Below are 14496 nucleotides of genomic sequence, written 5' to 3' on the forward strand. Positions count from 1 at the left end.
GCTTTGCCTGTTGCCTTTCTATTATATATTGATTTATCACTTTCACTTCAAGAAAAAATAGTCAAGCATAATCTTGGTCACTTGGGTCTCAGTGCACATAACACATTTTGGGATGCCACACACACTAGCTTCTTTACTCATTGTGTTTTCTTCTCAAAAGTCAGTATTTAATTGCTTTCTCATAGGTTTCCTGCTTGTAGAAACCATCACCAACAAATTACTTTACCAGCATTTGTAGCTGACATGGTGCACAGATGTTCATTGATTTTGCCAATACTAGTACTGTACAGTTTATCCAGGAAAATTATTGAAGAATACTCCAGTACTGTACCACAAGCAAGTGAAAAGATAGGACACCAAAACCATCAGTGGTTTCAAGGCATCATATGACAGTACTGTACTGTCAGTTAATTACACTCAGGACGACAGCTATAATCATGGTGTCCTGTCTTCCTATAATAATTAGAATTATTATTTAAATTATTACTGGGAAGACAGGACACCATGATTATAGCTGTCGTTTTGAGTGTAATTAACACCTAGTTACACTTGGGTAATTACAAGTCAAAACAAATGTTGTGAAGCCTCACTGCACATTTTATTTGGACTGCTTGCTAAACAACTTTATTCAGTCTCAAAAATTAGAAATTGGCAAATCTGGATTAGTTGTGTTTGATGAGCACATGGCTGACTTTGTACGGAAATGTTATGCCTTTATATTCTGTAATCCATTAGTAAATTTGATACTATTTTCACATATTTCCAGTTTTAACTATGGTAAGTATTTTGTTTAAGGAACTACTTTAGGACTATGATATGCAAGTTTAATATGAGATATTTTAATTCAAAATTAAATATTAATGAAGTAATGGGCATTTAAGTCTTCCAGCTGAATTTTGTTACATTGTAGTTAGTACTTTTTTTTTTCCTTAAAAATGCTGACTATGAAATATATAATTTTATTCATCAGATTTTTATTCATCAAAGATTAATTTCCTTACTGGTTCTCTTGCAAAAAATTTATTGAAAGCAGTATCTTATTAAATAATAAAACTTGTTTGGCTGGACAATAATGCAACTGTATTAACTAAATACAGTGAACAATTATTTTTAAAGATGGGCAAGTCCCTTTACTTTGACAGTTATAAAGAACAATAACAAACTTCATGTTCTCTGCATCTTTGCCAAATTTATGGTTAAGTCTTGATATTGTCATTAGGGTATTTTGCACAAGTTACATGGTGGTGGTGTCAACATTAACGTGTTTAAATATGTTTTATTATGATTACTTGGTACTGTTAACTTTTACTGTTATTAGACTTATCAATATAAAATAAATTTTCACGTTTTGCCATTGCTGTTCATACAAGATCCTAATGTAGAGATAATATTTAAAGGTTCGTAATAAAAATGTAAACAAAAACTGTATTTAAGAATAGTAATTTCACAAGGAATGAAGTTTGTATAGTGAGGTGCATCATTTGGAGTTGGGTTTTTCAATAAATAAATATAAGGATAAGCAGCTACCAAGACTATTTATAGGAAGGGAAATGTTGAAGAAAACAAGCTGATCAATAAATGTTTTCTTAGGAATGTATAAACACTACATAAAAGAATTTTAAAACAGTGCATATAATTCTTTCCTAAAGTTAATGCAGTTATTGCTGTAAAATTTATGCAGGTATTCCATAAACAATATTTCTGATGTAACTACATTAACCATTGCACCAACACTAGCACAAGAACACCTTACCATTATAAAGAAAATAGATACTAGCTGTCTCTTTTTCTTAACAGCACTATATCACTACAACCAGTTTTATAACATTTACAATTTACTCACATTAAAATGTTATGCTGTATGCAATGAAAATGGCACGATATAACCCCTCTTCACTATGAAAAAAAGGTTTTATGATTAAGTTTGTGCTACTTCTCTCACTTTATAAGGAACAGCAGTTGCCTAATTAACCTATTCGCCTTGATATTGTGATTGTTGTTGAAACAAATCTGCAGCATTTCTAACATTATGCCAGTTGCTATATAACAATGTATCTTGCAACTGCAGTATTGGACTTTAATATAGAAAATGAACATTATACCAAAGTTGTTGGCACCCCAAAATTATAATTTTCTTGAATGTAATTGAGCCACAATGGACAAATTTCCATTATCTCAATATACAGCAATATCAAAATTGGCTATGCAAGATACTAACCCTGCTTATGTTCATGTGCCTCTGGACACTTACTGGAATCAAAATATGTGCTCGACCAACTGTCATGTGAAAGCAGTCAAAATTTTAACAAGTATATACTGGAATGTGCATCTTGATTATGGCTTTGAAGTGACACCTTGGATATCATCTATGGTACTATATACATGAAGGGCACTTAAAATAGTAAGTATGAGGGATAAAATTATTCTTAACCCTAAGAATTATTCCTAACAAATTAATTAATATTTCTCTCCTTATACTGTCTGCCAAAAGATAGCTTGAGAAATTCTCTGGATATAACTGTAATCAAATCACCAATCTACCTCATATCATAGATATAACTTGTGCTCAATTCAATCATACAAACTTTTTATAAGACTTTTGTTCCCTTATAACTCAAAATGTATAAAAAAAAAAGAACAAATTTGAACTAAAATATAAGAAGTAAAAATGTTTAGGAATTACTTAACATATACAGTTGCCCAAGTTATATTTAAAATCAATTCTTCCTTATTGTAAGCTATAAAAACTAAAACACTTTTCATATTTATGCAAGACATTAAACAAAACGTATTTTAGAAATTTCATTTCATTAAAATAAGTTAAAACCTTTTAATATTAAATAGTGTCATTTTCCTTTTTGAACTTTCAAGTTGATGAAATTGATCAATGTTGAACTAGAAGAAATTATAGATGTCCTCTTACTTATTTGTAACATTAATTAAATGAGTTCATATAGTGGTGTTAGATTCTGGTAAGCTACCAATGCTATCAGGAGAATCACAAAGGCTATCAACCAAGTCTTCCATGGAAACTGTAAAGAAAATACAATTTAATAGTAAACTGAGTGTAAACATTGAGACAATACTATGCTAAACATTTGTTTTTACATGTTATATTTTTGTAGCTAATCCGTAGTCACTCGAATACCCATAGGAACCTGCATTCACTCTTGCTGTGAACTAGTGTTTTCTGCATGCCAGGAGCATGAGAGTATGGAATCCTGTATATTTTTACTACACAGTACTGTTTTACTTATTACTGTGTTGGCATGCAAGGTGTAGTCAACAGTCTAAGAAAAGCTTTTGCCATAATACAAGACATGGTAACAAATTCTAAAATACTTACACTTTTAATAACTGGATACCGTCTATCAGACTGTGTTATGTCCTTTTTCAAGCCTAACATACGTCTGTACAATGACTTCTCAGATTCGGCCTCAATTCGTGCTTTCTCCCGCATCTTTGCCAATTCTTGGTGAATGAGACGTGACTCTGGTTCAAGCTCAAGGGCCAACTTCAGTAAGGTGACCGATTCTTTCATTTTCCCCTGAATGCCTAGTACCTACCACAAAACATTGAAAATCACTGAAATTGTTACAGAAATAGTATAAGAAAATAAAGCTATCAACAGCAATAACAACAGATTTTTAAATTATATTTTGTCATTTAAGAAACTTGGGCTTACCTTTCCTTTCCTGAAGAGTGCCTTTACATTGCTAGGTTGGCACTTTAAAACTGTATCCAAAGATTTCACTGCCATATCATATGCTTCAATTTTAATTTGTGCTGCTCCCATATTATTTAGGGCCTTCAGTCTTTCTGCCAATATTTCCCTCACCTCTGGTCTGATGTCATCCTGTGTCAGGAATTAGTTTATAAAAAGTTTGACAAATATATTCTCAACCAATATTTATAAAATAAAATGTCCATCTATTCATTTTCATTAAATCATTTCCCACTTTCATGAGGCAGGTAGATATCAGCTAGAAAAAAATGAATAGTAGTATAAATAACTGTTTAATATAACAATATTAAAAAAATAAAAATACCACTCTATTAAATATACACACTACAGTATATAGCATCATGGATAAAGAAGCACAAGAAAATCTTGTGTGTGACCAAAGGGACTGTGGGCAAAGATGGTATCCTTACCCCATACTCCTCCTCAGCATCATCAAGGAAGTCTATAGCTGCACTGTAACACTGTATGGCCATGGAATACTCCTCCCTGTTGAACCACCAATTTCCCCGTTCACGTTTACGGTTCCTGAAAACATTCGACAAACTGAACTTTTCCTGCTATAATATTAACAAAAGCAACTTGTAAAATGATTTAGTTTCAACTTAGTGAATGTCATACAAAATACATCATAATTGTTTATATACAATATATTTACCTCTTTGTATTTTAATATTGTATACAATATTATATCTTTGCTACATAGTCTCAAATATGCTCTCCTGCATAGTCTAATACCATAAATGAAATATGTTTACTTTAAAATTATAGGAGCATACTAATTGTATAAAATTACAGTAATTAAAATAATAAATTAGAACATTTTAAATTTATTTCAGAATAATAAGGCAATCTCTTGTGGTCTAGGAGGTAACCATAAAATTAATGATTAACAAACTTATAAATTTAACCATTTCATTAAAAATATAATTAATTTTAATTGCTGTGTAAAACTTGATAGCATAAAAGAGTAAAAAATTCTTCACTACTTCCACAGTATATCATTACAATGTACAAAATCATGTAAATACTTTAACATCACAAATTTAATTACAATTGAATGGATTATTTTCAACTTACCCAATGACCATGCGCTCAGTGATAGATAATGAGCAAGGCTCCTGTTCTGGTGCATAGTCCAAGAGTTCAACCTGATAAATTATATTGCTGTCTGGTGGGATGTTTGGAGGAAGACCCTTGCTGCCATATCCAAACCTAATCAAATTTTAACATAAATATTATGTGTGTTTACTCACTCATGTACAGTTGTGTGCGTGTGTATATATATATGTATTCATGAATGTTAGTATCATATTTGTGGTAAATATAGAACTGTGCTTGCAAGGTTTTTATTATTATTTTCATAAATATTCTAAAGTTTCTAGTGGTATTGGCTTGCTCATGGAGCCTAAAAGCTACAACTTTATTCCAAAAGGCTCAGAGTCACTAGGTTCAAAGTCAGGCTCACTAGGCTGTCCTGTCTTTCAAATAATCTTTGTCATCTGACACTCTGAAACTGCTTATCATTTTATCATTTATCTACGCTGTTCTCACTTATTGAATCATTTATATTTAAAGCATCATATAATTCTTTGAAACAATTGATGGTTTTGAACTCCACCACCTCACTTAACCTGTTCCAATCGTCTACCACTCAGCAAAAGTGAACTTTCTAGTGTTTTTTTTAGCAACTGTTCCCTTAGCTTAAATCTATGACCTCTTCTTGTTCTTGAAGTTCCAGGTTTCAAGAATTTTTCTTTATAAATTTTGTCGACTCTCATTACTATTTTGTACATAGTGATCATATCACCCCTTTCTTTTATCTTCTTGCTTTGGCACATTTAACACCTCTAGCCTATTTTCGTAGCTCATCTTTAATTCTGGAAGCATTTTGTTGCATATCTTTGCACCTTTTCCCATTTGTTGATGTGCTTCTTGAGATACGGACACTACACAACCATTGCACATTCCAATTTTGGTCTCACAAAGATAGATCACAATTTTTTTTTTAATATTCTGCCGTCTATTGGAGACCATAGCATTGGCTCCTCTCACAATGTTCTTTATATAGTTCTCAGGTGACAGTTTTCTATCCAAAAACACCCATAGACCTCTTTATCAGAGTTCTCTAAATCTTTTTCACATAATTTTTAAGTTGTGTGTGGTCTATTTTCTTTTATTCCACATATCTATAACATGGCATTTATTCACATTAAATTCTTTTTGCCGAGTGTTGCTCAATATGGTTATTTTCTTCAGGCCATCTTGAAGGGCATGCATTTGTAAGTGTGTAAATCACAAAACCTATTAGGTTTTCTCTGAGGTCCCAAAAGGCCAATGACTGACCATCAGGATGCAACACACAATTGGCTAGTTCCCAGCCACATATGTACTACTAGGTGAACAAAGGCATCAGGTGCAAAGAAAAGTGCTGAAACATCTTGTCTTTAGCAGAAGTTGAACCCAGGATTTCCCAGTTGTGAACTTACTGGTTTGACCACTGTTTCCATATTATTGTTAATATTGTAAGCTCACATTATCAATACTTTTCTGGGAATAAATAATTCCTTTATTTCAACAGTATGGTAAGCATGACAAATTTCAAGCTTTTCCCTAATGAAATCCAATGACTATGACTTCATAAAAAAAAAGCTTTAACAGTTAAGAGCTGATTTGAACAAAAATAGTTTTATCTTGTCCTGATGCCTCTCCACTCCTTGAAGATCGGTAAAGGTTGTCATTACACTTCCTGAATTTATAGTTTTCTCTGCAAATTGGGTATATTTTCTTTACTATTACAATCTCATCAAATGATCTGTAATAAGCAAATGCCTTAAAAAAAAAAATGGTTTTCATGATGAAAAACACTCAAATATGAATCATCTCTTAATGTGTGTAAATACTATTCAGTCTCAGGCATCTTGAATAATCAAAACATGCTAAGATGAACTAGTATGTGTCTAGAGTACTTCTATGCAAGTCTAATAATTCACAACTAGACTGTAGCTATGAAGCTAGTAAAATAAGGAAAGAACATTAGTACAATACCGAAAATGGGAAACTAACAGATGTAAGTGAAAGTTAAAGCTGACAATAAATAGGTTGTCATGTAAAAGTATAAAATGCAATAATACCATGACATAATGCAAGATGGATTTAATAACATTTTCAATTAAATGCAATGCCTATTGCTATATTAATATATAGATCTAAGGAATTCCTCCTTACCTGGATGCTATGTACACAAGTGCAATTTCACCTTTATCCATTAGTGGTGCAATCATATCCAAACCCACAATCACCTACAATATAAATATGAAATGAGAATTTAATGTAAAATCAATTGGAAATTTTTACAAAAATACAATATTTTGTACCAATTTATGCTATAATATTAGCATCAAGTCTTATGGCCAATCTCAAAATGCCTATATGCCAGTGTTAATAATTAGAATGTATTTTAAATATAATATTTAGGCTAACCTCACTATCTCCAATTGTAAATGTCAGCTGCTCGCGTTTGTCTACCTCCATACCATTCTCTAGCTTCCCGTACGCATTCATCACAACGGTATGTCCCTTAAATGGCCGTGATTCCACAATTCCAGCTTTGATTACCTGAAAACACCAACAGACTATTTTATTTATGATCCTCCATGACTGCTTATCCAGGAAAGTCCATCACAATATTTTCATAACACAATACTATGCAAATTTGGTGTAGTACTGAGGAAATTTGGTACGAGGAAAAATGGCTTCATATATGGTAGCATTCATGAACACAAAGTGTACATAATGTACATAATGAGATCACAATAACGTGATATATCTTTGAGAAAATCTTTGGAGCAGGGCAGTGGAATCAAACCAACGTCCTGGGTCACCCCAGATGCATGCCTTACCTATGAACCATAAAATGCTTAAGTAACACTATCAAAGATTTTTGTAGATGTGTTTGGTGGAAAACCCCACCACAGTGAATTAGGTGGACTCCATGGTGTGTTGTTACTTTTAGCATATCATAGTCCTGGGGTACGGCATGTGTCTGGGGTGACCCCAGGAAGCTGGGTTGATTAAACGAACCTTTCTCCAAAGATTTTCTTATATACTAACAGTATTATATATATATATGTATACATACACACACATATATACATACACAATACTATATGCATATTCATATTCATGAACATTTAAAAGCAGTTAATAAAAACACAATAGCTTCAATGTTTTATTTGAAACATAGAATAGATTAATTCAGAAGAAAACCTAAAGACGATTGAAAGAATAAGGGAGAAGGGTACATAGGCTAATAAATCTGCAGAGTTGTGATATATCTGCAGTGCCTGGAATGTGAGAGATAAGTAGTACATAAGCAGTTAGAAATGAAACAAGAAATCACTTAATTGGCTTTTGACTTTTTCTGCATTATAAGGAGAAGTATTGTTATGATCTTAAACATTTCAAGGATAAGATTAAAACCGAATATCCTTCTAAATATATAGGTTATTCAATACTATAATCTTAAGTTAAGGAGGAAAAAAGCATTTTTAAATCTGTTTTTTTTTTTACATAGACCTACCTTTTTCTTGAGGTCTCCACTACCTAGAACATCAAGCCATCCATCATCTGGAATATCTGTTTTGCCTTCAAGTTCAACATTCACCTCTTCCACCTTCTCTACCTTCATCTCCTTAGTCTGGTCTACTTCAGGCATCTTTCCTCTGGCTGTTGGGGAAAATATTTATTAAAGCACAATTAATTAGTAATCTAAGTTGAGTTATATTACATCTTTAGAAAGAGCGAATAATTCTAGGAAGAGTAATGGTTGACAATATAGACTATTATGGTAGAAATTAGGGTCATCCTAGAGGTTTTCCAGCACTACAGTAATCGATATGCCTAGCCTTTGCTTTTTTAATAACATTTTGTTTACAATTGACAAAATCAAATTTAATGATTTTGTCAGCAAAAAAGTAATTTACAAATAAAAAAAAAAAAAAATTATTAACCCAAATAATTTAATGCTCAATCTCATTCGTGAGAAACCAACTCTTTAGCATACAATACTATTTCACATTTTAAGTAAATATATAAATATTTAAAATAATTTTTCCTCAAACACTATCAAAGATAAAATAAATTTGATTTTGGAAACTCTTTCCAAGTTTATGTACTATGGTGATCTGTCATGAGCAATGATCCATTACACCTGAAAAGTTTTACTCCGGGGATTTTCTCACTGATACATCATGTTAATGTGATTTCTTTATGCATTTCAAGAGAAACGTTGAGTAAAACCCCGATGTGGGATCAGTAGATGCCTCAGAAACCTTTGAGGATTCAGTTCAATCCCAGATTATATTACTTTTTCAGCATATCGTGGCCTAGTGGTTTGGGAAGTGTGTATATAATACTGTGTATAATAATATATAATACTGTATATAATTTTGGCTTTATATATATTATATATATTATACTGTATATATATATTTTATATATATATATATTATATAGATATATATATTATATATATCTGTCCATCAGGATTCGGGTAATTGCTGAGAAACAGTGGACTAGTGCACCATGCTATGGACTAACAGGCCTATGGTATACCATTATTGAAAGCAGAAAGCCTGTTTAGGCTTACTGAGGTCCCCAGTGAGGCTGTCTGTGCAGTCACTGATCCAGATTCAATGAATATAAACAACCGTTTGCCCAAGTTTGTTCACAATGGATTTTAATACCTACCTAATCTCACCCACTCAACTCTACCAATTTAACCTAACTTAAATAAGCCTAACACAGCTGGGGTACAGCCAAATCATACACAAGACAATTCAACAAAGCTTGTTTTTATATTCGTTAAAACTACAGATTGTTAGGCTAAGCTGAAGCTATAGGTTAGGCTCAGTTAGGTTATAGATTGATTAGTTAGGTTATTTAGTTTTACCTGAATTTACCTAAGGGCTACTGACACTCGAGTGGCCGGGTTGGGTTGGTCTTCAAACCCGTTAGTGTACTATCTTGTGTAGGATGCGACTTGTAACCATAGATCCCAACCTAACGATATATAAGCTTCCGAGAATAGAAAACGAGCTTTATCGAACCATTTTGTGTACGCCTCGATGAGACGCTCCTTAACCTGCGCCTAACTATATAGTTTGAATATATCAACAAAACAACAAATAATATACCTAAGTTAGTGTGTTATTGAGTAAGACTTGAACAAATCTTTCCTGTTGTTGCTTGCCGCTGTCCAGCGGGTGAAAGGATGGATGATAGTGTTCGAGAAGCGTCTCGGGTCAACCACCGTGTTGACATCCATCAGCTGGCTGCCAGTCGTCCCAACCCTCACTCTGGCTCGGGCTTAGTCACACCTCGCACCCACATCCTAATGAATAATAATCACTTTAGTGAAGACGGATTGCACATCTATATGTTTACCATTTCGGACACAAAATTTGTACTCTTCGTATGTTTATATGATTGTTCAATATTAAAACCACAATATAATGCTAATAACAGTTAAAATTTTCTACTTATTAACAGGCATATAGTTATTAAAATGAAATTCAGTGATGTGGTGGACATAATCTGTGCTTCATAAGAACAACGCCCGCCAGAATTAACACGACACATCTGAAGGCCCACAAACATGATCGAACGCATAAAACACTGCACTGTGGCCAGTTTTGGGGTAAACTCCTGTTACCTTTACCATGGGATAGTTATACTTGTATATAATATGTATTAAAGGAAAAAGCCTAACAAGTAATATTAACTAATAAAAGCAAAGTCAGAAGCCACACGGCCTGCCTCCACGTGTCTTTTGAGTTAAGGTATTTGGATGCACTTGTATTTGTGATATCTCTCTCTCACTCGCTCTCTCTCGCTCGCTCTCTCTCTCTCGCTCGCTCTCTCTCTCGTTCGCTCTCTCTCTCTCGCTCTCTCTCTCTCTCTCTCTCTCTCTCTCTCTCTCTCTCTCTCTCTCTCTCTCTCTCTCTCTCTCTCTCTCTCTCTCTCTCTCTCTCTCTCTCTCTCTCTCTCTCTCTCTCTCTCTCTCTCTCTCTGGTAAGGACGAGGCTGCTCAGCAGGTGCTCTCTCTCTCTCTCTCTCTCTCTCTCTCTCTCTCTCTCTCTCTCTCTCTCTCTCTCTCTCTCTCTCTCTCTCTCTGGTAAGGACGAGGCTGCTCAGCAGGTGCTGGGAGAAGTGGGCACGAGGCTGCTCAGCAGGTATTGAGAGTGTCACTATAATGTGATGATTGTTATTTGTGGTATTTGTTCAGAAATTATTTGTTTAAACGCACTGTACTGTATAATACATACATGCATTCATACAGTAAAAATAAAGAATTGGAAAATGAATATTCATTTTCACTTTTGCTGGAATTGCATATGCTAACCAAATTAACTTGCTGCACTAAATAAAGGACGTGGCCTATTTACCATTTATAATTATTCTTAGACACCCAGAAAAGGACAAATTAACATCCTGCTTGAGGTGTTGCAGGACGGAAGACAGTGCTCCAAAGCAGGACTGTTCTGCCTAAAGCAGAACTGCTGAGCTAATAGGTCTGTTCAGACGTCAACAGGTCGCACTGCAGCAGCCTGTAGAATATACAAAGTCAACATATGTACACAGACCACAAGTGTGAGACTGATTAATAACTGGCTTAGCTCCACACATACAGAACTTGCGAACACTGCAACTTGCGAACTGTATCAACAAAATTATTAGCACACCCTCCGTCAAGATATGATGGAGTGCGAAAAGATACATGAATTCAGATACAATTCTATAACAAATTAAATGTTCAAGATTAAGAATTAATGTTCAATGTTCAATAATGAATGTTCAATGTTCAAGAATTAATGTTTTATGTTCAATATTGTTTAATGTTCAAGAATTTACGTTCAGTGTTCAAGAATTAATGTTCAATGTCCAAGAATTAATATTCAATGTTCAAGAATTAATGTTCAATGCTCAAGAATTAATGTTCTATGTTCAGGAATTAATGTTCAATGTTCAAGAATTTACGTTCAATGTTCAAGAATTAATGTTCAATGTTCAAGAATTAGTGTTTAAGAATCAATGTTCAATGTTCAAGAATTAATGTTCAATGTTCAAGAATTAATGTTCAATGTTCAAGAATTAATGTTCAATGTTCAAGAATTAATGTTCAATGTTCAAGAATTAATGTTCAATGTTCAAGAATTAATGTTCAAGAATTACGTTCAATGTCCAAGAATTAATATTCAATGTCCAAGAATTAATATTCAATGTCCAAGAATTAATATTCAATGTTCAAGAATTAACGTTCAATGCTCAATAATTGAATGTTCAAGAGATGTGTAAATATTTAATTCAAAATGATGTGTTACCAGAAATTTTAGCAAAATATCTCCGGTTTGCTAACTGTAGGTAGTAAATGAGTGATTGAAACCTATCCACCGCTACCCATTGGAAGGGAGGAGGGGGGGGGGCGGTGGGCGGGATAAACATATCAATTGTGACACTAGCTCTCCACATATGTCAGTAGCTTAATTTAGAAACTGTACTTGTGGTCGGTTTTGAGTCCATTGTTGATGTGAAGATGTGTACTGAATTTTGTAACTAGCTTATCAAAACTGTAACTTGCTTAGCTAAATGAATTTTGGGGTTCAGTTCCTGAGCCCATTATGTGCCTCTGTAACCCTTTCCACTTTCCACAGGATGGGTATGAGGTGCATAATAAATGAACTAAACTAACAAATAAAGTAGTACAAACTGTACGCTAAGTACAAGTCAGCCTTCATTATATTACACGCTGATTTTAATGTAGACATGTTGAAGTGATTATCATAATAAAATATGTTAAGGCAGGAAAACTTTTTATTCATTAAATTGTATAAGCAAAAATTAAAAGACCCTAATTTAAATGTTATTTGAAGACATGCGCTAATTATATGATCATGTTCCACCTATTTATTCATATTTTTAACTTATTATCAATTTCCATTGCGTCGTTTTTTATCATTTTATTGTCTTGGAAGACGAGAACAGCAGCGAACACAAGCCAACGCATATATATATATATATATATATATATATATATATATATATATATATATATATATATATATATATATATATATATATATATATATATATATATTATATATATATATACGAAAGGGTTCGTACATTAAAAAAAATATAGCGAACGAACTGGCTTTTTGTGTACCGAACCGACGTTATTCGAAATGGTTATGTGCGAATCGACCAGTCATCATCCTAAGTAGCTTATTAGTAAATAAGCAAGTGTAAGAACATGTAATGTTAAATTATTATTTTTGCACATTGGAGGTGGAGTAGGTCGGTTACTTATTGCAAGAATGTTCACCGTAAATTTGCACTGTAACCAGCTAAAACAGGACCTTGAAGTGATTAAAATTTACTGATTAGGAATATTTAAGATGATAAATTATGGCTCGGTCTAAGTTCAAGTCTTTACTCGTTTATATTTTATCTTATCTCCAGTGTTATCTTCCAGGATCAAGCGTTGTTCTCTCTATGCCTGCGTAATAATTCAAATTAAAATGTTTATTCAGGTAAAAGTACATACATAGATGAGTTACAAACATAATGTTGGATTTATAGATCCAACATAAATTTATAGATTTATGAATAGGGAGCATTACTACCCCACACATGCAGTGGGGTCGCTTAATAATTTGTGGTGGCTGCAAATTAATCATTATAAATTATAGCCGTTTCGTTAGAATATAAAATAAGGATTTTTTTTTTACAGGGCAAGGTGGCATAGTTGTATAAATTTAGCACTGGAAATTCGTTCAATATCTGTAATTTCCATGTTCAGTTATATGTATTTTGTAATATTAATAAGCTAGGTACACAACTGTGTGTTCAACCCGTACTCAGATCAGGCTAGTTGGAGCGGCGGCCGTCACCCGCACCAGACGCATTCATTAATTTTTACATGCTGTGCATTAATAACTGGTTTGTTTCTCATATATATGTTAATGTTATTATATATTAAATTTCTATGTATCGTTAGGTGTAGGTTAGGTTAAGTTAAATGTTTAGGTTCTGTTGGCGATTATTTGTTTTTGAAGTATATTTGGGTGAAGCATTTACAGAGTTGCGGTTCGAACAGAGGTCATCTACAAAGCACTCGTCGGTAAATATTTGAACATCATTAGTTATGAGTCGTGTGTAAACCGTTTTGTATTCATAAACAGGGGTTTGGCGACTGTAGTTAACGGGCATTTGGTATTTGTTTATGTGGATTGTCTGTGTAAGGTAAAGCAGGCTATAGAAGAAGTGCGATTCGAATAGAGGTCGCGTGGAAGGAATGTTCGAACGAGGAGGTATATTGCAGCAACCTGTCTTTAGGCTAATCTCATCCGGCAGCCGCGCCCAGGCTGCGGCGATTTCAAACACGCATTCATAAATTTTAACGTACTGTACTGTGTATTCAAAGTCGGTATTTGCTCATATTAAATTAACATTATTATGTACTGTATTATAATTTGGTGTATAGTTGAGTCTAAATTAGGTTAGGTTAGGTGTTTAGGTTCTGTTGGCATTTATTTGCGTTTGCTGTACATAGGTGAAGCATTACAGAGGTGTTATTCGAACAGACGAACTGTTCGATTGTTATCAGTTGTATGATAACGTCCGAACTGGTTCTGTCACTGTTCTGTTATTGTAATATTTTATTTACTAACCCTTGAATACGTTAACTTTAT

At 33.4% G+C, this 14496-nt stretch overlaps 1 protein-coding gene across 3 annotated transcripts; it reads right to left on the reverse strand.

Moving 5' to 3' along the window:
• Positions 1-1571: 1571 nt before the first annotated feature.
• On the reverse strand, positions 1572-10097 carry zda (peptidyl-prolyl cis-trans isomerase zonda). 3 transcript variants are annotated; one of them, XM_045748725.2, is made up of 9 exons: positions 9940-10097; positions 8325-8470; positions 7226-7360; positions 6971-7044; positions 4823-4957; positions 4156-4270; positions 3686-3856; positions 3347-3562; positions 1572-3032 (listed from the first exon to the last, which is right to left on the reverse strand). In XM_045748725.2, the coding sequence occupies exons 2-9, from the start codon at positions 8457-8459 to the stop codon at positions 2940-2942; spliced, it is 1074 nt and encodes a 357-aa protein (XP_045604681.1). In that variant the 5' UTR covers positions 8460-8470; positions 9940-10097; the 3' UTR covers positions 1572-2939. The 3 variants fall into 3 exon arrangements, with proteins under 3 accessions (XP_045604681.1, XP_045604682.1, XP_045604683.1); XM_045748726.2 differs by lacking the exon at positions 9940-10097 and adding an exon at positions 9706-9832 and having other exon boundaries at positions 2722-3032; XM_045748727.2 differs by lacking the exon at positions 9940-10097 and adding an exon at positions 9696-9716 and having other exon boundaries at positions 2722-3032.
• Positions 10098-14496: the final 4399 nt, after the last annotated feature.

This window comes from Procambarus clarkii, chromosome 2 (genome assembly GCF_040958095.1).
Source record: "Procambarus clarkii isolate CNS0578487 chromosome 2, FALCON_Pclarkii_2.0, whole genome shotgun sequence".
Classification (NCBI taxonomy): Eukaryota; Metazoa; Arthropoda; class Malacostraca; order Decapoda; family Cambaridae; genus Procambarus; species Procambarus clarkii.